This window comes from Melopsittacus undulatus, chromosome 7 (assembly GCF_012275295.1).
Source record: "Melopsittacus undulatus isolate bMelUnd1 chromosome 7, bMelUnd1.mat.Z, whole genome shotgun sequence".
Taxonomy (NCBI): Eukaryota; Metazoa; Chordata; class Aves; order Psittaciformes; family Psittaculidae; genus Melopsittacus; species Melopsittacus undulatus.
This window is the reverse complement of record NC_047533.1, coordinates 41,872,391-41,897,423: the sequence shown is the minus strand read 5'-3', so window position 1 is coordinate 41,897,423 and position 25,033 is coordinate 41,872,391. Positions and strand designations below refer to the sequence as shown.

Here is a 25,033-nt window from a genome sequence, read left to right as displayed (position 1 = left end):
TTTACACCACTATATACCAGTCTCCAAAAATTTTTATTTATCATCTCAAACTTGCAGATCTTAGGAAAATAAACCATTATTTAATATTCAGTAATTTTATAACACAGTTTTCTTTTTTGAAACAGAAACCATATATAAAGGTTTCTATTGATGTCTCACAAAGTATCAAATGCTGCATTTGTCTGTTGCAGAAAAATGAAGCATCTCCAAAATAAGAAAATATAGTTTTCACAACCTGCTCTTCCTCCCTTTAAGCTGCAGTGCTCTGTATGGACATTTAGAGAAACTTAGTAAGGTCTGAACTGAGGATGGCTATCTGGTGGAGGTGGAGGTGGTGGCGGTGGAGGTGGCAGAAATGGGTATGGTGGGTTGTACATATTCGGGCCTGTCCAAATCACATTTGGATTTGAAGGTGGAAGGTGGAATTGATGCGTATCATTAACAGAACCAAAAACTGGAGGAGGAAAGGGATACGGTCGCATCGTTGGATTTTCTTTTCTCTGAGGAAACACTGGAGATTCCTGAGGTATTCTGCTGTCTGAAGAGTACGACTGTGTCACTCTTACTTGTGGTCTCAAAAATCCTGGATGGCCTGATGGAGGAGTAAATGGATCCCTGGAGGACCCTCTGCCACGATACCCCCTTGAATAACTCGAAGCAGGCTGTTGCACTGGTTGATGAAGTCCTTTATTCTCACCTTAAAAACAAACACACGCACACACACCCCATTTTTAATATTACTTTGTAAAGGTTAAGTTTAGTCCTTACAAATCTTTCAAGCTGAAGTCAAGGAAATTTACCCAGTAATCTTAAATAATAGTGGCAAATAATACATAAACAACCAAATAATGATGGCAACTCTACTGTTTAGAAACTCATCTTGATTTATTTGAGTAACAAAAAGGATGATCCTGAGGGCTGCAAATTCAGTCACTAAAAAAGAAATTTCACTTTCTTCCCCTCCAGGCATTTTTTATTTATATTAATGAATTACAGGAACACTCAAACTGTGAGTATTTTAGGAGCCAAACTGTTGAGGATTTTGGAAGCTTTGGTTTAAAGCAAGATTTAAAAGCAAGACATTTTAAAACTGAAGATAAATCAACACTGCATTGCACTGAAATATGCAGCTTTCAAACCTGAGTTGGTATTACAGTGCAGACACAGGACACAAGAAATAATTCAAATTCAAACTAATAAAATTAGCTTACTCTATCAGAAAAAAGGCAGCCTGTACTTTTAGCCAGTCAGCTTTCAGCATGTCACTATAAGCATGTATTTTAAGGTTCATAACAAATGTACTGCCACTTTACACAAGTACTGTAAGAGTATTAATGGGATAAGTGCTATAAAACTAAGTGCACCAAAGTATTAAAAATATTGCAAAAACCTGCTAAAATATTCAAAAGGCTGTAGAATTTAAACTGAAACCAGGGGCTGTAGTAATAGGACAAGGGGTAATGGGTTTAAACACGGGAGGTTCAGCTTGGATATAGGGAAGAAGCTCTTTACTATAAGGGTGGTGAGGCACTGGAATGGGTTGCCCAGAGAAGTGGTGAATGCTCCATCCCTGGCAGTGGTCAGGGTTAGGTTGGACAGTTCCTTTGGTGACATGGTCTAGTGTGAGGCATCCCTGCCCATGGCAGGGGGGTTGGAACTAGATGATGTTAAGGTCCTTTCCAGTCCTAAGTGTTCTATGATTCTATGTTCTCTAAAGGATTTTAGGGCTAGAAGTAAAAAGATATTTAAGAACATAACACCATTTCAAAATCAACAAATTTTCAGAATCTGTGTGGACCTAAACCTTGGCACTATACAACACAGAAATATCTGCACTTTTAAAAAGCTAAGTCTGGAAAGTTGGCTGGATGCTGGAATTCCTACTCATTTTTATGGTGGATTAGGATTTAAGAGCCCTTTGCATGAATATTTTTGTTCTTCCTTCTTCTATCAAAAAGACTAGCAAATCATTTTTAATGTACTCAAGAGTTTTATGAAGATGCAAGCAAGCAAAACTCCAGCTGAGGCGGTTTGTGCCTCAATTTGCCAGACAGCCTGTTGTTGAATTGCATAGCCAAACTAAATTGAATACAATGTCAATTTATACCTCATTATTTAAAAAAAAAAACCCAGCAAATCATAATCCATACTCCTCTGACAGATTGAGAAAGTTCCTCTAACTGTATTCTCAGTTATGAAACATAGCTCGGCAACAGCCTCACCAAGCCCCAGGCAAAGGCAAGTCTACAGTAAGCTGGCAGAATGAGGATACAGTGGAAAACATGCCATATGCTAGGTAAGTAGAAACCAGGAGAGAAAATAACCATTAGCAATGAAGGTAAAGTATGGCACAACTCAGATCTTTCCCTTAAAGGAAAACTGTCAAAACTACAGCACAAAAGCCAGCCCAAGAAAGATCGCAGCTTTCTTTAAAGGGTACAAGGGAGGAATGTACAGTAGACAGAATAAAAGGGTTAATTGACTTAACAGATGAAGAGAAAAGGGGTTTAGCAGGGCACATCTAGCAGCTTTACAAAGGAAAAGCAGGAAACTCACAGGAGTCAGTCCAAGAAATTCAGTGGGGGGAAGCACTGTGCTGCAGACAGTTGAAGCAACCTGATATTGTGACCATTAGAAGAAGAGGAAGAGGGTATGAGAATCAGCAGTATTTGAAAGGTGTGGTAGGAAAAGCATACAACCGGAGCAGACCAGTGAGAACAAAGAGGGATGTGATTTAAATTATTCAACTAAAATGGCAACCAAACAGAAAAGAAAATATTTTGTCAGTAGAGAGATGTAAGAGAGGACAGATAGGAAAATTGATTACTGCAAACAGAACAGCTGCAAGCATATACCTGGAACAGATCTGTCAAGAGTAGGAGAAAGGAAGGTAAAGATAACTATGTATATTATGAAAAACTGTATTTTAATAAACTACTGTAGGATTGTTTATCTAACAATTGTGTTAGGTAAACAGAGGTTCTCAGTAGGCTACACAAGTAACAGTTACTTTAAAGAAACATTTACATGCCATGGGTGAGGAAGAACTTCATTTTCAGAGGAATAAATTCTGTAAGACTTGCATCATGTGCCTTCTCCCTAACTGGAAGAAACCGAAAGGTTTCCAAATGTTGCACATGGCTTATGTCTATCATCTCCCTGCACTCACGGGATTAATCTGAACTTGGGCCGCCATAACCCCTGCAATAAGCAAGCTCCAAATTCCAAAATACAGCATCTGTTTTCCTCCGTGTGTCAGCCAATACTGCTGAATCTCTAAGTATCCTGCTCCTACGCTACTTCCCTTTCACAGTTTAATGGAAAAAAAAACCAACAACCAAAAAAAAACCACCCAAAAAAAACCCCAAAAAAACAAAACCAACAAAAACCAAAAACCCTACCCCAAACATTTTCCTCTAACAAAAAAAAATGAAAGGAATGTAGTCACAAATTCATGAACTTTACTTTGAAAAACACAGAAATACTGATTAACTGTATGAAAGCTCAATAATTAAGATAAGTATCACTGTGTATATCAAGCTCAGTTTAACAGATAAAAATTCTCACATAGTATTCACTCACTTGATGCATTTGTTTCCGATCTGAGTTTCTTCCTCCCTTGACTCTGAGGCTTCTTCTTCTTCTGCTTTGCCTCTTTTTCTTTTTCATCATCACTGAAATCCAAGGCCTGGTTAAAAAAGAAAAATTGGAGAAGGGGGAAGAAAGGGATGGGTGGTGAAACAAAGCCATATAACGACTGCAGAGAACTTCAGCACTAGCAATAAGTCATTATTTAGAAAACAATCTATGCTGTAATGAGCTTACAGGAAGGAATACTAAAGCTGCACTTTCCTACTATGCATTCAAAGAGCCAAAGTGCATTCAGCTGACTTCTCAACACAATAAATGTATTAACGCTCCACAATCTTTTCGTAAGATAATTACAGAATACTCAGTTATTTCTTCCAATTTTCAAAAAAAACTGCAATATTCAAGTACCAAACACAAATTTTTGATTGCCTATATATTCGTGAGAAAAAAAAAATGGATATCTGAGGGAGCTGGCTAGTTATTGCCAAGAAAATGTTTTTGAAGGCCAAACTGCAGAGTAGATTAATTAAAACATGGATTTTTAGAATAAGTTAAAAAAATTTTGGTAACCAATACTTAGAATGGTGAAACTGCATTAAAAAAATCTCTAGTCTAAAACTGTCACTATACTGGAAAATCCTGTAGTATATTTAATAACACTGTTCCTATTAAACAAGCAATAGCAATGTTATGCCGAAGGAATTTTCAGCTTTGGAGAATGTTGTTATTCACAATAGATTTAATGTCACTGCAACATTTTGTTACTGTTACACAAGTTACCTTTTGAATCCTAGCTTACATTTACAATGAGGAAAGTTGTTAGTAAAAGGAAATAGATCTGTCAGCATTAATGAGGTCCCTGAAAAACAGCTTGCTCATATGACTTAAAGGGGTCACCCTGCCTTTCCCAATTCTGAAAGGAAGGGCTTTGCTGCTTCCTGATATATCTCTATAGTATATACAGAGCAAGGATCTCAAAACCACTGCACTAAAGCAGTGCTAAAAAAGAGCAAGCGGCTGTGTGGTTCTAGGCTGTTGGCTGGGCTTAAACCACGACAGCCACACAAAGTTAATTCTGAAACACTTTCTCTTCCATATAACTGAATTAGAATTTTACTAAAAAACAACAAAAAAAAAACCACAAGGAATACAAGATGATACATGCCATGTAGGAAAACATTTCACTAACTCCTGCTTTTTCTAAGGACTTCACAATAAGCCATCCTCCAGTAGTGCAGAAATAAAATCAACAGGTATCTTCTGTTGCTAGCTAATTTCTACATAACTTTTCATAAAAGTCACTTCACAGAGAAACTGCAGTTATCTGCTCCTGGTAGCCTTTCAGGATACAGATCACATCCTGTGACCCCAAAGACAAGGGCAGGAGACATCATATCACCGAGTCTCCAGTTAAACTGGGCTAATTTCAAACCTGTCAGAAATTAAACACTTGCCATCTACCTTAAAGGAGAAGAATAAAAAGGCCTAGCATGGATTGATTTAACATTCACAAACAAATAAAGCTTCACAGTACCACAAAAAGAACTGACTCCAGCAACTGCATGCAGTTTATCATGCAAGCTGGCCAGAAAAGTTATAGAATCAGCTGCCAGCTGAGGGCATTAAAAAAAAGCCTGGCTGTAAGACACAATTTCAAGCATCAGTAGCATAAAATTTCATCTGCACCCTTGTCAACAACTATTACCTTCACAGCAAAAGCTACTTTGTATCAGCTCACCAGCTGTCACAGTTTGGGTATTTTAGCGTGAACTATAACTGCTAGAACTATCCAAAGATTATTCTAATTAAGGATCACAAGTTGTTAAATCTGGTGTTTTTTCCAAAACAGAGTACAGATGTATCACAAACAGCAGACACAGAAACAAGTGTCAAACAGCAATCAGATTTACCAACCCCTGGCATCTCTGATTTTGTTTAAGCTTCCTTCAGCCCTATAGCAAAGTTGGACTAAATGACTGCTGTAGGTACCTTTCACAGAATCCCAAGGGTTGGAAGGGACCTCAAAAGATCATCTAGTCCAACCCCCATGCAAGAGCAGGGTAACCTAGAGTACCTCACACAGGAACTTGTCCAGGCGGGCCTTGAATATCTCCAACGTAGGAGACTCCACAACCTCCGTGGGCAACCTGTTCCAGTGCTCTGTCACTCTTACAGTAAAGAAGTTCTTCCTGATGTTAAACGTGGAACCTCCTATGCTCCAGTTTACACCCATTGCCCCTTGTCCTACCATTGGATATCACTGAAAAAAGCCTAGCTCCATCATCTTGACACCCACCCTTTACATATTTGTAAACACTGATGAGGTCACCCCTCAGTCTCCTCCAAGCTAAAGAGACCCAGCTCCCTCAGCCTCTCCTCATAAGGGAGGTGTTCCACTCCCTTAATCATCTTTGTGGCTCTATGCTGGACTCTTTCAAGCAATTCCCTGTCCTTCTTGAACTGAGGGGCCCAGAACTGGATGCAATATTCCAGATGCGGCCTCACCAAGGCAGAGTAGAGGGGGAGGAGAACCTCTCTTGCCCTACTAACTGCACCCTTTCTAATGCACCCTAGGATGCCATTTGCCTTCTTGGCCACAAGGGCACATTGCTGGCTCATGGTCATCCTCCTGTCCACCAGGACCCCCAGGTCCCTTTCCCCTTCACTCCTTTCCAGCAGGTCAACCCCCAACCTGTACTGGTACATGGGGTTGTTCTTCCCCAGATGCAAGACTCTACACTTGCCCTTGTTGAATTTCATCAAGTTTCTCCCCGTCCAACTCTCCAACCTGTACTGGTCTCGCTGAATGGCAACACAGCCTTCTGGTGTGTCAGCCACTTCTCCCAGTTTAGTGTCATCAGCGACCTTGCTGAGGGTACACTCAGTTCCCTCATCCAGGTCGTTGATGGAAATATTAAACAGCACTGGTCCCAGCATCAACCCCTGAGGGACTCCACTAGTCACAGACCTCCAGCTAGGTTCTGTGCCACAACTCTCTGCCTTCTTCCTTTCAACCAGTTCTTGATCCACCTCACTACCTGATCATCAAGCCCACTCTTCTTTAGCTTATCTATGAGGATGCTGTGGGAGACAGTATCAAATGCCTTACTGAAATCAAGAAAAACCACATCTACTGCTCTACCATCATCCCTTCACCTAGTTACTTCCTCATAGAAGGCTATAAGGTTGCTCAAACATTACTTCCCCCTGGTAAAACCATGTTGGCTGCTCTTAATGACCCCCTCATCCTTGATATGTCTAGAGATGGTGTCAAGAATAAGTTGTTCCATCAGCTTTCCAGGGATGGAAATAGTCTAGTCTATCCTAAAACTTGTTTAGGTCATACACAGAAAAAAAAAAAAAAAAGGCAAAAACACACCACCCCAAAACCACAAAAAAAAAAACCAAACAAACCCAACAAAAACCCAACAAAACTCAAAACAATCCAAAAACCCCCCACAAAACATAACGCAGAAACCAAACACCAAAAAAACCCACAAAGACAGATCTCTTTAGGAGACTATGGTAAACACAAGGCTTCCAGAAACCTCAGCTATTTTGGGTAAGATAGGCTTAAAGTAGAAATTGCAAGGAAAAGTGGCTCAAGTGTTGAGTCAGAAAACAAATCTTATGAAAACACTTCAATAACAACTACCAGCCTTGTGATTTTTACTGAAGAGAATAGTTATGAAAAGCATAGTTAGAGTGGAGTTGAAGAGCTCTGGTCAGGAAGCCTGGATTTCACTGAAGAAATTTTTACAGATCCAGAGAAATTATCTCAGTGGTCAGCATAAGATCTTACTTCTACATGATCCTGTATTATTGCCTTTGTATGGAAGAAGCTGTCCTAGGAAACCGTACTCAGAAGCCATTCAAAGAATGCAAGAGAAGTTGTCAAGTCAATCTAACAGAACAGACAGCTGAAACACCCCAAGTAATACTATTTGCAGAGTACTAGCAGGCCTTTGAAGACAAACAATTGCTTGTGCAAGATAAAAGACAAAGCTGCAATCAAAAGAACAGCAAGGACAAAATTTCACTAGCAGAAGCAAATGTATTAGGCAAGAAGCCCTTCAAAGTTGAACATTCAGGTTGCCAAACATGTCCTCAAAGGACCAGAGGAACTAACAATAAAGATATACATTTTCCCAATTGCAAAAAGCAAGTAGAAAAAGGCAGGTAGTACTCTCTACACTGATTGTGCGACATCCAAGAAAAGCATGACTGTCTTTTCAATTAAGAGGCACATTCAACTCTTGCCTGCATAAGAAAAATAACCTTATTAATTAGCTACTCTGCACAGATATTTTTCTACATATATCTTGTGTAATCAAAAGAATAAACAATAAAAAAAACCCACAATCCCATAGTTACCTCAGGTGGTGGCTCTTGGTCATTTTTCCAGGATGCATCTGAACCTTTTTCCCTAAAGAGAAAAAAAACAAACCACAAATTAGGCAATCAAGAGGAATGGAGATGGTGTAAGGAGGCTACAAAACATGTCTTTGAGTCATGTTGTAGCAATATTCCAAGTTAGAAATAATTTGCAAGAACTGTACTGTAGTTAAATAGGGTAACACTTTCTTCAAAGTATCAGATCTCCTAAACAAGGACCTGCCTGTTTCTAAGAGACATTTGTTTTTTGTGTAATTTCTAAGTGAGTACTAATGTATGTATCAACTTAAGACTTCACTGTGTATGTCACCTGAAAAAACTTCAATGTTCAGTGAAAGGAAAAATGCAATGAAAAATGTTTGGTGAAGACTGAACATTTCGTACAGCTTATATTAAGCTTAGGTCAATATTCTCTCAACACAGCCTATTGAATATAAATTGCTCTGAACCTGAATTGAGGTTGTTCACTGCAACCTTCTTAAGCTAATTGCTGACTACAGTCACAAGCATTCTCATTCTTCTGGTTTCAGAACACATCTTCAATTAAAAGGACAATGAAATAGTATAGTAGGACACAGGCATTAAGTATAACTATAGTAAATGAAATCAGAATCAAAAAACCTCTAAACTTGGCTTACAATTCTATTAGGACAGTATTAGCTAGATAAATAGGTTTTATCTTCTATTCTGTCGTAAATATAAAATTAAAAAGGTAAAAAGACATTTAAGGAAGAAAAAACTCAATTACCTTCCCTGACAAGCACACAAATTAAAGTGGTTTCATTTATTTGACCCATTACTAAGAACTTTGCTAAAAATCAAGTAAATTTTTTAGCATGAATTTGTGGAACAAATTTAAACTATGCTTTTAAAATTTTGTGGAATGTTTTTCCACACTGCTTGTGAATTTAATATGTTTTGGTCTGAAATGTTAAGACAGACTCCTTACCTATGCAAACAAACTATATAAAATAATGCAATACTAAAAATTCTTACTTGAACCATAGAGTTTAAGGCAATCCTGTTCAGTGTGAAATGTCATCAAGCAGTGCTCTAACAACCAAAGGGTTTTTTATGTATACATGAGGTAGGCAACAATCAAGCAGCAATAGCTACATCAAAGTACAGAACCATTAGCTTTAAGTAGCCTGGTCTGACCAGGTCCTTTGTCAAAGGCTGCCCCTGAGAATGCTGGCAAGTCATCTGGAGGTACTTTGTGCCTCAACCCAAGCAAAAAACTGAAGTTCAATCTCCACATATCACTAGAAAACCATAAAGACACACCACCTTTGTGGTTATGTGCAAATCATATTAGCAAGCAAGCCATTTTAAAGTTCAATTAGAGAAAAACATTACAGAGAGGAAAGGAAGACGAGGGCTCTGTACCAGTAATTTCTCAGCTGCAGAAAACCCTCTACCTTTGCAAAGATGGAAAATAACACCTTAGCATCATTTTTTATCACTATTATTTTGAACCAAATTCTTTGCTTGTCCCTCTCATCTTGTTCTTTTGGTGCAATAAATGTCTGCCAGAAATACCACAACATGTAAGGAACTCTTGAGACCTGTGGTTATTAGGCAATATATAGTACAACTGACAGCAAAAATTTAAACCTTGTAAGTTCTTCAGGCAGCTTATCTCACTCTCCCAAGGCAGCCTTCCCCATTTCAGCAAAACACAAAATACCTTTCATGCTGCGAGATACTTCATAATCTTTTGCAAAGCACAAAACAGTAATTCTTTAATTTCTGATCTAAGACACTGTAAGATCTGGAAGTCTAAAAAAGGTGCCTTGGAGGAATCACGAAAACACATGAGCTTCTTTAGAATTACTTCGTGTTTCTGGCAATACAAAACAAACCTATTTTTTTTTCCAAACAATTATTTTGCATTCAAGTTTTACACTACATTACCATTTATTTTGCTATAGAGTGTAAGACTCAGGGCACTGCAACTTAGTACAATGCAAGCAGACTGCATTCCAGATGTCAGGAAATGCTTCAAAATTAAGGTTTCTTTCAGATCTTAATCCTGATCCCTTTCTTTTTTTGAAGTACCATAACAATCTGGTCTGCACAGAGCCAAACAAAAAGCACAGAATAAAAATCATTGGTCATCAAATTTGCAATATGCTAATGTCCAAAACCCTTCTTGTGAAGCACTGAGCAAAGATTAATTTTTCTACTAACCATGGCATTTTGGTTTCTTTATATTGATATTACAGCACAGGTCAGAAATCAAAAATCTTTATTCTTTTTCAGTGACACCTACTCTGTGAAATGGGAGCTTCGAGAAACAGCACCATTGCCTCACAAAACCTTAATGAATTTTACTGACAAAACTCAGATATAAAATATTGTTTCTGTGAAATGTAACAAGTCAAATTATTCAGAAACTATGGCTTACATCAGATTTCACATGCATTCACACTGCTCATTTTAACTCCGGACAAGAAACAATGCCTGATGCACTGTTCAACTGTGCTGCTTAAGTCATGCAAGTTTGCAACGTCTTACCTACTGTTTAATTTTGTACCACGTATGATAGTGAAGTACTACCAAAAGACAAGTAGTTCCCAAAACTACTTGCAAAGCACATAAAAGAACTAAAACATGAATGTGGCATCTCAGATGCTGAGCATGACAGCTACTGATGTAGCAAGCAGATGATTAGTCTCTGCAGTTACTGTGCTAATCAACAAAGTTTAATGGCACCAATCAAAGACCAGCTGGCATCAAAATGCTACAGAAAAACAAACAAGCAGCAGAGTGAGAAAGTGATTTATTTTAGTCTTGACTGAAAGGAAGACTTCTGCTTCCACAGAAATGGGAAAGGAACATCCCTCCCCCCAAAAAAAACAAAACAAAACAAAAAAAACCCACAAAAAAAAAAAAAACAAAAAACAAAGCAACAAAAAATTCCTGCAGGCCTGGCCACACAGGCATGGCTAAAGAAAAACTTACTCAGCATGAGTACTGACAGAGTTACGATTAATGCAAACACCAATATTATTTGCTACAGTCAGACAAAAAATTTGCAAATCATATGAGAACTAATCCTAATAAAACAGAGAATAAGTCACTTGTATGACTGAAGTTTTTTAACCTATGGGTATTTCAGACCATTATTTATTAATAATTAGAATACTAATGCCTAGCAGTCATTTACGATGCTTTATTTCTGAATCTGTATACATTTCCTTGTAAACAACAACAAGTCCTATTCATACATGCTGCCTTCCTTAGCAGACTGGGAGACTCACTGCTGGGAAGTTCCTGAGTATCTTACTACATTGCCACTTCAATCTTCTTTCCCCCATCCCTCATTTACAGCAGGTAATTTTCATATTCCAACTTGTTATATTCCAACTGTGTATTTATTTATAATTAAATTTCAGTTCTTGCCTTGTAACATGAAATAAAAATAGCAAATAAATACAAACTTGTTCAGAATTTAAACAAGTTTATTTAAGTTATGAAATTAAACAAGAATCTGAAGAACAACACAGCTTCCAAAACCATCATGTTTTTATGTATGTGTGACGGTGGGGCAGGGATTTGTCAATGATATTTTAGGTAACACAGCAGCATGAAAAGAAAGAACACTTAAGATACTGAATTAAATAAGAAGCTCCTAAAGTTTAGCAATTATAACACTTTAAAAACTTGTAATTCACAGCTACTCTGAACTGTTCTGAAAGGCAAAACAGTACAAACTTATTACAACACAATTGAGTATTTAAAAAAAAGTTTTAGTGCCAAGCATAGTCCTACAGTTTCTCACTCAAGGCTAAACTGTAATCCAGTATCTTAACTACATCCAAAATGCATTACAATCATATTAGAATTCATACTCACTGTTTAAGTTTCTCTGCAAATATATACTGGGTGAAGTCCTCTACTGCTGGAGCAAAATACATGCTATCTTGCACATTAATACCTTTTGCTTTGATATGCTCAGAGGTGTTAAATCTTATCACATAAAAAGGATGTAAAACAGGACCAAATACCTCAAATATCTGAAACACAAACAAAAGTAAAATGTCTACATAAACCACCAAGAGTAGATAGTTTCATTGTAGATACTCATGAAACTTTAAGATGCTTTGTTTTAAGAAGTGTAATATAGTTGCAAAATGCAGCAAATAAAAGTTACTTTCATGTTTTAGTTTTATTATCACATTTTATTAAATAGTGTATTTCCCCAGTTGTTTAAAGTTATAATGTGGAAAAGTTCTCACATGCTAATGTTGCCTTTACACAATTACACTGCTGCTTACACTGTCTGCTTCCTCTGCTGCGGTAATCTTTCCTTTTGTCAAATCTTTTTCTCTACTATGCTTTCAAATCTCGTACATTGAAAAGAATCTTCTGATCATTCATTCTTTAAAGTTCAACTTTACAAGATGCCTTTATGTCAGTTCCCCTCTCTTTTCCCCAGTTCCGTAGAGAATAGAGAATTCTGAGATTTTTGCACAGAACATCTGTAATTTCAGGCTGAGTTTTTGTTTCACTCACATGTAGCATTCAACGATATTATAGTAGTAACCATTCTAGATGACAGCTTTCTCTCCCAATAAACATACAAAACTCAATGAAACATCCCTCTCAGCAAACATCTTCATTATACTTGCATAAAACAAACACTGGCCTTAAACTGGAGCACCAAAGCTTAGATACATAAATATTCCCCATCTTTCCTGAAACTTGACTCTAATTTCTCCAATCTTTGCTCCCATCTCCTGGCAACAAAAGAGCACAGTCATAATACAGCTGAAAGCAAGCTCTCCTTCTCCAAAAGCACTCTCATGAGCTGAAACTCATTACATATTGTAATTCATTAGATTTTTTTCTTAAAATTTAAAAAAAAAAAAAAGATTATTATAGCAAGAGTCAAAAGCACAAAGATAAAATGACATATCAAGAAAACATCTTTAATTTAGTTGATTTCAACACTACTTGTTGGAACATTAAAAAAAATACTTTTAATTTTATATTAGAATAATATATTTTTTATTTTATACACACCTTTCCTGCTACTTGACGATCTTCTTTAAATATTATGCTTTCCTCATTTACAGGAGGTAGGCCACGCAGCGATTCAATTATTACTAAGATGGAAAAAAAAAGCAATTAGAAGTTTGTTTCAACAGCAGCATGTAGTTAATTGCAAAGAAACATAAATCATGCCATTATTTGTCTACTAAAGTTCACAGAGATCCTAAAAGGACACAGAACCATGTGCCTCCTCCATTAAATACATGATCTGATATAGAGCCTACTTCAGTTTTAGGTTTTCCAGATTCAGACACAAAAAGAGCTTATTCTTCACTGACATTTTAGAATAGGTTACTCTTCCTTGGTAGTAGTTCACACTTATTGCTTTAGTTTACAGAAATACTGAACATTTAAATTCAGCAGGAATTACATTTAAAGCTGTCAATACAGTGGCCTAGTAGCACTGCACTCAACAATTCCAACTCTGAAGGTAATCTTTTCTACATCTAAAAAAAACAGAATGCTCAATTAAGCATTCTCAATGCCTCTCCATCAGCAAATAAAGTCACTCAAGCACTTAGTGTCACTCAGACTCCAAAAAAACTAAGAAGATTATCATTGCTAAACTTACATAACAGGATTTAAAGCAACAAACACTTCATCAAGCTAAAACTCAAACTTTGCTACTATTCAAGTCTGCAAACAACTTGACATGCCAAGCAAACCTGTGACAATGCCACAAGCTTAATAGTTCACTGAATCTCAAAAGATTAGGCAAATCAGTTTATTTTGTATCTACCTATAACATGAAATGTAGGGAAAGAACCCAGTGTGTTCCTTAACCTTCATGAAAATATCTTTGAAAAAAAAACCAAACAAAAAAGCAAACAAAAAAAAACAAAACCACAGAAGCCCAAACAGAACACAACAACAAAAAACATCACCACCACCACCAAACTAAAACACAACTCTCCAAACCAAAATCTTCTGAAAAATGTCATGCCAGTCACATGGAACTCAGGAGAAGCATTATCACCTACAGCCTATTTGAATTCTCCTACCTCAACCCATCCAAAATCCTCTGATTCTGCTCTTCCAGGGCACAAAGTTCAGTCCCAGGGCAAGTTTCTCATATACACCAAAGCTGCTTATTGCCTAGACTACAACCTATACAGTGATTTTTCTTTTTTTTTTCCCCATTTCTCTAAGTACTCTGAAGCAAAACATAGCAAAGTTCTGTTAAATTCTGATACAGTCAGCAGTTCACAGAAAAGTGCTATCATCTTGGTTTTAACTAGTAGGAAGCAAACATGAAGCTATACTGTCCCAGCCTTAAATTCACCTCATAGTATCAAATACCCAACTTACAGGTATCACATGTTGCAGAATGATGAACCTGGAATCTTGCTACAGAGAACAGCAGAGATTTCCAATAAGTTAAAGGGACAGAAAGTGTTCAGAATGCTGATCGTTGTGCTAAAACAGTATCTGTGGTTTCCAAATGAGACCTCAACTCCCCTCATACTAGATACAAACATGGTATACACAGGTATCAATTTAGTTCAAAAATGAAAAAACAACCCACACGTAACTGGCACAGTCCCCAACACGGCCACAAATCTATTGAAATTGAGGACACTCAGATACCTGTTGCCAGAATAACTGAAAATAAAGGAAAACACATAGAAAGAGCAAGTCATAAAGTGAGACAGTAAAACCAGAAAAATAACACAGGTATCTTGCACAGTTTTATAGACAATTACTTTGAAAGCAGTTCAAGCAAAACAGAACAGTTGAAATAAGCTTAAATACAAACATACTATGCAAGATTCTCAGCTTCAGCAAAACTTTGATTCCTTATATCAAAAACTGAGGCTTCAGGTAGATCTGAAAAGATCTTTAAATGCATATCACCTGCAGCTAAGCTTATATCCATTGTATCTCAGTCTCAAGCATGTTAGTCATGCTGTCCTATGACTGCTGACACTGGCAGCTTGCATTTAGTCAAGGTGCCAATAGTGGGTTGAGTATATATATAAAATAAATAAAGAACCACCTGCACTGCTAAACAAACAGTCTTCATATTAACAAGCAAACACTTGGCACTGCACTGCATCTGTGCATTCAGTTATGCACCTCCTTCAAATATACATGTGCAACTGCAAGATTTTCTTGTAACAGCAAATGTTCAATCTTATTGTTGTCAGAATTAATACAAAGATCATAATAGGTGAAAAAAGTCTTTTATAAAAAAAAAGAACACCAAAATCACATACAAGCACACGCATAAGAATTGTAGTATCTTAATTTTTAGAAGATGTAAGCCAGCTAATAGGAAATTCAATGCAAATGTCATTTAGTAGTCTGAGTTGTCATTCAGCAACTATGTTACCCCCCAAAATAGAATGACACTATGAGGGAACAGTTAAGTACACAATTCATGCAGAGATATATAGAAATTATTTTAATTAAAACCAGAGCAAGCTTATATTGTCTACCTAGCTTCTCAATGATGCTGGAAACTGTCCCAAAGAGCTTCAGTTCAACATCATCGGGCAGAACTATTGTTAAGTCTTCAACAGGAGGTAGGTCCTGAAAAATATTAAATCAATGTTCAGAATATAATCTCATCACACTAAGACATTCATCACTTTAGCACTGCATAAATTTGACAATCAGAAAAACCTCCTAGCACTTTGAAGATTTAATAAAAACATCTAGTTTGATTTATCTTTCAGAATAATTCCAAATGAATTCATCTTGGGGGAAAGTCACTTTTGAAGACACCTTGTCTATTGACATGCTAGTTTACATAACTCCATTGCAACTAAAGATAGAAGCCAGCTTCAACAGGAGAAAACCGAAAACTGATAAACATTTTATTCATTTTTTTGACCTTCCAAGATAGATAAATTAAGTTCAACATACAACACAACAGTAAATCAGCAATTAAAAAAAAAAAATCAGACAACTTGTAACCATACTCAATGCATGACAGAAGGAAAGCATACACAGCAAGAGATAAAATAGCACGAGATATGTTAAATGTATCACATGTTTTGACAAAACGGTGTCTGTCCATTTATGCCATGACTCAGACCTTATGATGTAAAGATCATATGAACCCACACAAAAAATTACTTTTAGCTAAAAGTTGTATTTTGGTATAAAAGGATAATCAGAGAACAACAAAACAAACAAAAAAAAAACTACGTTCAAATATCCAAACAATACGCTGGTATACAAACAATATCAATTTAATTTTTTTTCCTGAAATTTTAGCATCAAAATGTGCTATCAAAGGCTGATTAACACTGAACTCATCATCTACCTCCAGTTTACCTACAAACTAAAATTTCTCTGTATATATACTGCTGTGAATTCAAAATAGAATAAAAAAGTAAGGACAACTAGAGTAAGAATTATATTCAAATTGAACGTCTTCTGAATTTGGAGGTACTGTCCAAATCTTAGGACTGAACTGCACTTTTAAAGGCCACCTCCAGAAGAAAAATCCCTCTCCAATGGATGAATCTTATCCTGCCTTCTCAAAATATCACCTGATAATCTTCGCTCTTAACAAAAGTGCTTGCCAAAGGCTTCTAGAGCAACTTCAAGACCAGAGGCCAAGACTTTCCCAGATCAAAAAGATAGCATTAAAGTCAAGATGTAAATTCAGACAGAAACGCCACACTCTTCTGCAAGACAGCAAGTTTTTCAACATTAAACCAAACTTCACTGCTAAGACAACAGTCACAGATGCCAGAGCAATTCAAAGGCCAAAGACTAGAATGGAGAAACCTAACATTTTGATCAGAAATCTCAAACTCATAAACTGTACCATCTGTCATCATACTATATACAGTACCTGCCAATCCTACACTTCAAGGCAGGTTTCTAAAATAGTTCCACTAACTCTCCTTCACATATGCAGCTTTCCCCACCCCTCCACGTACATATTCCAGTCATATACCTTAATCTTTTATTATATCTTTGACCCATGCTTTAGCAATTTACCTATTATTGAAGACTTTTCGATAAAAGATTTATCATAATGTTTCATTTTTAACAGATACATTTTAATTTTTTAATTTTATTCCCTCCAATTTATGTAAGAATCTACAATTTTTTCAACAGACCAATGCTATTACTGTAGAAGAATTTAGTACAAGATACAGTAAATAATGTGATTGCTGGAAATTTGGCTCTTATTAACTATCGCTGACAAAAAGCCATAACTTTACTGAAATTAATCAGGCCAGAACTTGAAAGAAAGATGTTTTGTAAACATTTGGACTTCAAGCTAGTAAGCTAATCAGACAAACAAGCAGATCAATAGATCACTTTCAGACTAAGAGATTAGTTTCACTTCATAAATATTTGAGATAAAATGAAAATAAAACCTGAAAAGTACATCTATTTGAGCATTTTTTTTAATTAACAGATAAACATATACTGTTAATGTAAATTGATATTACAGTGTTATATTGCAACATGGCTTTTATTTGCAAGCCATTAGAAATGATGCATAGCTAATAATGTTAGCAGATTATTATTAAAACTCATTCCTTTAAGCCTCTTAATTTTGAGATAAGGAATAACAGCAGCAATACTTAATGAGCATGTTATTTATGAGAACCAAAGCCAAAAAGACCGTATATTGATGCAAATAAAGGTTCTGATCTGCAATACATAAAATAGTCCTGTAACAAAAAATGCAGAATAAAATAAATAGTAACCATTTCTATGACCACTACAGTAATTTTGCTTAACTTTGTAGAGCCAACGCAACTTTTATCTGTTGGAGGCTTAATACAACGATTGGAATTTTTACCTCTAGGCTATACATATTTGAAATACATCTGTAAGACACACGAGACCTTCAAGTCTCTCACACAGAGAAAGGATTAAAGCCTGCAACAGGCAAACAACAAATCATGTACTAAAACATCCATATACACATATGAACCTAAAATGAAGCACAGTGAACCATAGAGCGGTCTTAATATACTAAAAAAAAGACATTTTAAATTATCTGTGCTATACCTGAAATAGTATGAAAATGTCCATTCAATCACTACATATTGCAATGTCTTAAAAATATACAAAATATTTTAAGTTGGGTTATTAGAATAAAATGTACTTACATCAATAGGCAACTCATCTTTTGTTTTAATACAGTAAGATCTGTTATCCTTCTCATTTGGATGATCATCTTCATCAGACACTGATAAAGGTGAAAACGAAGAGGAAGAGGATGCAGTTGATGAACTATCTGAATCCGTATAGCTGAATAAAACAAACACAGGAGTTTGAATACAGACTTCTCCATTAAAGAGTGGCCAGATTATACATTACTCAAATACCTTTGGTTAACAATCTTTCCCGAACCTACAAGCCACTGGACAAGATCATTAAAAAAAAAAAAAAAACAAAACACAAAAACATTCAGAGATGTAGTAGCAATTGCTCTGAACTGCTGAAGCTAACAATTGCAATGGCTTTTTTGGGTTCCTGCTGTTCCACTGCTGAATTGTGCATGGGCATGAGAGCAGTCACCTCCAAGTTCACGTAGTCTAGTTTCTCCAACTGGCTGCCCCATGCAAGAATCCAGCACCAGCATCCTCTGTCAGACATACATGACAGTCACAGTTTGGGACGTATAATTTACTGCTTAACAAATGAAATGACACATTAGAGTCACAGGATGATCACTTCAGAACAGTACCCTAGGTAAACACTGCCAAAATTTCCAGGTTTATGCACCACTTAAAATTCCCAGCATTAAGCATCACTTGACATAGCTGAGCATAAAAAAATATTTCAAATACATTAAACTACCTTCTATAGCTTAGTCAGTCTTCTTGTACAATCCCAACAGCAGTACAAAGCCAAGCGAAAGCCAAGAAAATATTTATTCCAAGCAATGTACCTAGCACTATGAAGGTTAAAAAAAAAAAAAAAACAAAATAAAACCTAACAGATCAGGAGTTTAATATTTTTCACTAGCACTTGCGTAAGAGATGTTAATTGTCTTAGAGTCTTAATATTTCAAGTCAGGAGCACAGTAAGAACTCAGTCCTTACATCAACATGTTTCTTTTAGCAAGTCTTCAAGACTTTTCTTCAAAAGTTGGGGAAAAAAATTAACACATGGAGAACTGATCATGATGAGTGATTTAGTTTGCTGATGACACCAAGCTGTGTGGTTTGGTTGATAAGCTGGAGGGAAGGAATGCCATCCAGAGGAACCTTGACACACTTGTGAGGTGGGCTGATACCAACCTTATGAAGTTTAACCATGCCAAGTGCAAGGTCCTACACCTGGGTCGGAGCAATCCCAGGCACAGCTACAGGTTGGGCAGAGAAGAGATTCACAGCAGCCCTGTGGAGAAGGACTTGGGGGTGTGGGTTGACGAAAAACTTAACACAAGCCAGCAGTGTGCACTCACAGCCCAGAAAGCCAACCGTATCCTGGGCTGCATCAAAAGGGTTGTGACCAGCAGGTCAAAGGAGATGATCCTGCCCCTCTACTCTGCTCTTGTGAGACGTCACTTGCAGTACTGTGTGCAGCTCTGGTGCCCTCAACATAAAAAAGACATGGAACTGCTGGAACAAGTCCAGAGGAGGGCCAGGAGGATGATCAGGGGACTGGAGCACCTCCCATATGAAAACAGGCTGAGAAAGTTGGGGCTGTTCAGCCTGGAGAAGAGAAAGCTGCGTGGAGACCTCATAGCAGTCTTCCAGTATCTGAAGGGGGCTTATAAGAATTCTGGGGAGGGACTCTTCACTAGAGACTGTAGTGATAGGATAAGGGGCAACAGGTTAAAACTTAAAACAGGAGAAGTTTAGATTGGATATAAGGAAGAAGTTCTTTATTGTAAGGGTGGTGAGGCACTGGAATGGGTTGCCCACAGAACTGTGAATGCTCCATCCCTGGCGGTGTTCAAGGCCAGGCTGGACAGAGCCTTGGGTGATATGCTTTAGTGTGAGGTGTCCCTGCCCATAGCAAGGTGGGTGTAACTGGATAATCTTAAGATCCTTTCCAACCCTAACTATTCTATGATTCTATGAAAAACACATTACAAACCTCACATAAAAATACACTGAGAAAAGGTGTCCTGGGTTCACCTGTAACTTATTTTTCTCCCTAGTTGCTGGTGCAGTACTGTGTTTTCAACTTCAGTCTGAGAACAATGCTGATAACACACCAATGTTTTAGTTGTTGCTGGATAGTGCTTACCCTGATCAAGGATTTTTCAGTCTCTCACGATCTGCCAGTGAGGAGGGACACAAGATTGTGTTGTATTATGCATCACTTGTGTTTATTGTTTTCCTTTTCCCCTTTTAGTTTTATATTCTCTCCCCTTGTTATTTCACTTATCATTATTGGTGGTAGCAGTAATGGTTTGTGTCATACCTTAGTTACTGGACTGTTTTTGTCTCAACCTGTGGGACTTACGTTCTTTTGATTCTCTTCCCCATCTCTCCAGAGCAGGGGGAGAAAAGGGGGGACTGAGCGAGTGGCTCTGTGGTTTTGAGTTACCAGCTGAGTTTAAATAATAACACAAGGGAACTTTTGTAAGATTGCATTGTTTCTTCCTTACCTGCTCCAGCCATTAATAAAGCAGCATTTAGAAACAAAGTGATAAACAAAATACATAAAATCTTCCCTTCTAGATATTTTGATATTACATTGTCTCCTTAACAAGAAAAGGAATGACCTTCAGCTAACTGCTGATTTTTCAACCCCATCAAATGTTGAAAGAGAACAAATATGAGCACCTTTCCAAATAAACCTGTTAAAAAAGCCAAATATGGACTGCTTGGGAAAAAAAAAATTAAACCAACATAGCAGAAAAACAAAAACAGTCAGACTACCAGAGATCAATCAGTGAAGGGAGAAAAAAAAAAAGAAGACTGAGATGAATGTAAACAGCAAAGCAAGTCAAAGCTATCAAAATTTCATCTTTAATATTAATCTGAACAATAGCACAACAGATTTTGATAGTGAGAAAAACTACAGGTGAAGCCCCTGCCACAGGTCAGGAATTCCACTTTCTATCACTTCATGATGTTCTAGGATAACTTTGAGCTGAGCAAAAAAAGTATTTCCATAGTAAAGATTTAACCTATGAATTGTTAGTGAAGCCTGGTCTCTTTTTCTTAAGAGGAAATCCTCACACTTCTTTTCAACTTCCACTAATTAGAAGGAGCACATACCTATCTTTCTGCAGTGACCCAAACAGAAAATACAAAACTTAATGAAACTGGCAGAGCACGCAGTCTTACAAGACCAAAACAGAGGCCACACTTAACCAAAGTTACTGTGATGGGTTGACCCTGGGTGGATGCCAGGTGCCCACCAAAGCCTCCCTAACTCTCCCTCCTCAGTTAGATAGGGAATAAAAAAGGGTTCCTGGGTCAAGACATGGACAGGGAGAGATCACTCACTAATTACCATCATGGACAAACAGACTCAACTTGACAAGTTAGTGTAATTACCAATCAAATTATAATACAACAATAAGAAATAACACCAAATCCTAAAAAAAAAAACTTCCCCAGACCATTCTCTTCTTCCCTGGCTCAACTTCAGTCCCAAATTCTCTACCTCCTACCCACCAGCACCACAAAGCAACAGGGAACAGGGGGTTTGGTCACTTCATCACACATTGTGGCTGCTGGTCCTTTCTCCTCAGAGGGAGGACTCCTCATATGTTTCTCCTGCTCCAATGTGGGGTCCCTCCCAGGGGAGGCAGTCCTCCACAAATTTCTCCAACATGAATACTTACCACAGGCTACAGCTCTTCACAAACTGCTCCTGCATGTCACCTCCCACGAGGTCACAAGTCCCACCAGCAAACCTGCTCCAGCAAGTGCTCATCTCTCCATGGGGTCACATGTCCTGCCAGGACCCTGCTCCAGCGCAGGCTTCCCACAATGCCACAGCCTCCTTTGGGGCATATTCCCCTGCTTTGGCATGGGGTCCTCCATGGGCTGCAGACGGACATGTGCTCCACTGTGGACCTCCATGGGCTGCAGGGGAACAGCCTGCCTCACCACAGTCTTCACCACAGGCTGCAAGGAGAATTTCTGCTCTGGCACCTCAACACCCCTTCTTCTTCACTGACCTTGGTATCTGCAGAGCTGCTTGAGCTGCTTCTCTCACATATTCTCACTCCTCACTCATGCTGCAACTGCTCCTGTCCTGTAACTTTTACCTCTTCTTAAATATGTTACCCCAGAGGTGCTAACATCATTGGTGATGTGCTTAAGTCTTGATCAGCAACAGGTCTGGCTGGCTGGCACAGGCTTTACTGGACATGGGGGAAGCTTCAAGCAGCTTCTCACAGAAGTCACCTCTCTACCCTGCCCTGCTACCAAAGCCCGTCCACACAAACCCAATAGGTAACGCATAACCAACTATACAGAACACAAAAGTATATATACAAGCAGAAGACAGAAACTTACAGGTTTCAGAAACATACAGGTTAAGAAAAAAATTTCCTACAGAGATGCTGAATCTGTGCACAAGATCTTCAGTCTCTTTACCTTGACTCCTACATTAATTTCGTCCTTTTTCAGCAGTAATACTACAGGTTTTTTGCCAAAAGTGAAGCAGGAACACTCTATGAAGACCATGCCAAACAGAACACTCTAACAGCCATTCTGGTCCAGCCAATCATGATGCTCTACAGGCCACCACCGTCAAACTCATGTTCACATATAATCCTATACCCTTACAAGCACTGATTTTGGAGACTTATTAATTCAACAACAAAACCCCAGTGGAAATGTCATCTTTAACAGGAAAGAGAATGCCACAGAGGGTAAAATGTTGGGGCGCGGGAAGGAGGCGGACTCGGACAGGCCGCCCGCGAGCGGAGCGCGGAGCCACAGAACCTGGCTGACCCGGGGCCCCCACAGGCGGCCGCTTCAGAAGAAAGAGACCCGCAGAAAACGATATGCCCGCCTCGCCCCGGCCTAAACCCACCTGTCCGAGTCTGACGAGGGGCCGGCGGCGGGAGGCCCACTGGGGCTCGCAGGCGGCAGCGAGCTGCACGTTCCCTCTGCTGCAGGCGGCGGAGCCTGGTCCTCCCCACCACCCTCCCGGGAACTCGGAGGGTTCGGCGCGTCCCCGGCGCTGTCCGGCTGCGGCTCGGCGGTGCTGGGCTCAAACGCCAGGCTCTCCAACTGCGACACCACTTCCAGCGGCGCCTCCATGCCGCCACACGCGACAGGCAGACCCACCCCCAGCCACACGCTATTTCCGGCTTTCCCTTGCACCCCGCCCCAGCGGACTCGGGGTCTTCCGGGCCTGGGGAAGAGCGCATGCGGGGGGTGGGTTCACCTCCTGCGGCAGGAGGAGGTTAATGAGGTGGGGTTCTTGGGAGGGGGTGGGATGGATAAAAGATGTAGAGGGCTCGTTTTATCTTTTTTTTTGGTCTCGGCTCGTGGCTGAGCTAATCCATTCTATTAAAAGAGTACGTAGGGTGACAGTAATGAGCTCATAATTTTTCAAGTCCTGTTTACTTCAGTCTTTATGTGAGGCAAATTTGATGAATAAATTAAATTGCACACAAGTTTTGGTTTTATGAGGCTTTGTAGAGGTTGTGGCTACTCTTGCTGAGGATCACTCTTGCCATACTCTTGCCACCATACTCTTGCTGGATGGATTAGTTTTGGTATTTTGTAAATATATAACACACGGAAGATTCATGTAATTTAAAAAAAAAGAAAAAGAAAAGCTACCTAATATCAAATGGCTATAGTAATTCCTAATCCTGCCATAGTAACCCCATAATAATACCTAGCTACAAAACCTAAGGGCATCATTAGGATCATGAAACCACTCACTACAACCTAGATGTCCATGAGACCAATGTCATGAGGCCTTACCTGGAGTACTGCACTCAGCTCTGGGGCCCCCAACACAAGAGGGATGTGGGGCTGTTGGAGCGAGGCCAAAGGAGGGCCACAAAAATGCTCAGAGGGCTGGAGCACCTATCCTGTAAAGACAGACTGAGAGAGTAGGGCTTGTTCAGCCTGGAGAAGAGAAGGCTCCAGAGAGACCTTAAAGCAGCTGCCAGTGCCTAAAGGGGGCCTACAAGAAATCAACAGAGGAACATTTTACAAGGGTGTGTAGTGACAGGACAAGAGGGAATGTCTTTAAACTGAAAGAGGGAAATTTAGATTAGGCATTAGGAAGAAAATCTTTACTGCGAAGGTGGTGCGACACTGGCACAGGTTACCCAGAGAACCTGCGGCTGCCCCATCCCTGGAAGTGTTCAAGGTCAGGTTGGACGGGGCTTTGAGGAACCTGGTCTAGTGAGAGGTGTCCCTGTCCATGGCGGGGGGGGTTGGACCTAGATGATCTTAAGGTCCCTTCCAACCCAAACCATTCTGTGATTCTATGAATTCCCCTGCCATCCCCCAGTCTCTATTTGAGGACTTAAAGCTCTTCCCTATGGCAGTAGGTTAAAAGAAAAAACACAAGTTTTCTCTTGAACATGATTTGTCCATGGGAAAACAAAAAAAGACTTACAAAAGACAAGCAGATCAGGAGATCACTGTGACTGTGAGCCTATGAACAAGCCCCTTTACCCCATACTCCAAACTGTAACCTGACAGGTGTGCTCCTGTGCCAACACTGTGTGTTCCTGACCATCACAGAACTTCATCATGCTGTCCTTTGAACTGCCTTCCAAATGAGGAGCTAAGGCTATCTTCCCTTCCAGACAAGAGGGTGAGTAGCAGCATACTATACAGGTCTGAGGGGAAACACCATAAATAAATACATGAAAAGTTACTTATGGGAAAGCTGAGGGTGCCAAAGAGGTCTGGAACTTGAATATCTGGTGGGAGCAGAGGAGGTGATGGTACGTTTTCCATGTAATAAACTTCCCCTCCAGTTCTGAGATAACTGCATGCCCACAACTCAAAGAGCACCCAAAACAGTTACTTCTTCTTTAGAATGTATGGGCTGTGTTGAAAAACCATCACAAAGGTGCTTCACACTGTTGTGCATACCCCAAGGTACCCCACAC

The 25,033-nt window shown here is 38.9% G+C and overlaps 1 protein-coding gene across 1 annotated transcript; it reads right to left on the bottom strand.

The window, feature by feature from the left end:
* On the bottom strand, positions 1 to 23,233 carry NAF1 (nuclear assembly factor 1 ribonucleoprotein). The gene is made up of 8 exons (XM_005149003.2): positions 22,981 to 23,233; positions 18,132 to 18,273; positions 15,483 to 15,576; positions 13,015 to 13,097; positions 11,845 to 12,005; positions 7,966 to 8,017; positions 3,583 to 3,688; positions 1 to 697 (listed from the first exon to the last, which is right to left on the bottom strand). The coding sequence occupies exons 1-8, from the start codon at positions 23,208 to 23,210 to the stop codon at positions 288 to 290; spliced, it is 1,278 nt and encodes a 425-aa protein (XP_005149060.1). The 5' UTR covers positions 23,211 to 23,233; the 3' UTR covers positions 1 to 287.
* Between the last annotated feature and the right edge of the window lie 1,800 nt (positions 23,234 to 25,033).

What these genes read in the sequence shown, in the direction of transcription:
- NAF1 (XM_005149003.2), bottom strand. Translation starts at nt 23,210, where the DNA reads ATGGAGGCGCCGCTGGAAGTGGTGTCGCAGTTGGAGAGCCTGGCGTTT. An exon ending in AAGATGAGTTGCCTATTGAT is followed by an intron (nt 15,577 to 18,131) that starts GTAAGTACATTT and finishes AATATTTTTCAG; the next exon opens with GACCTACCTCCTGTTGAAGA. An exon ending in ATCGGAAACAAATGCATCAA is followed by an intron (nt 698 to 3,582) that starts GTGAGTGAATAC and finishes TTTGTTTTTAAG; the next exon opens with GTGAGAATAAAGGACTTCAT.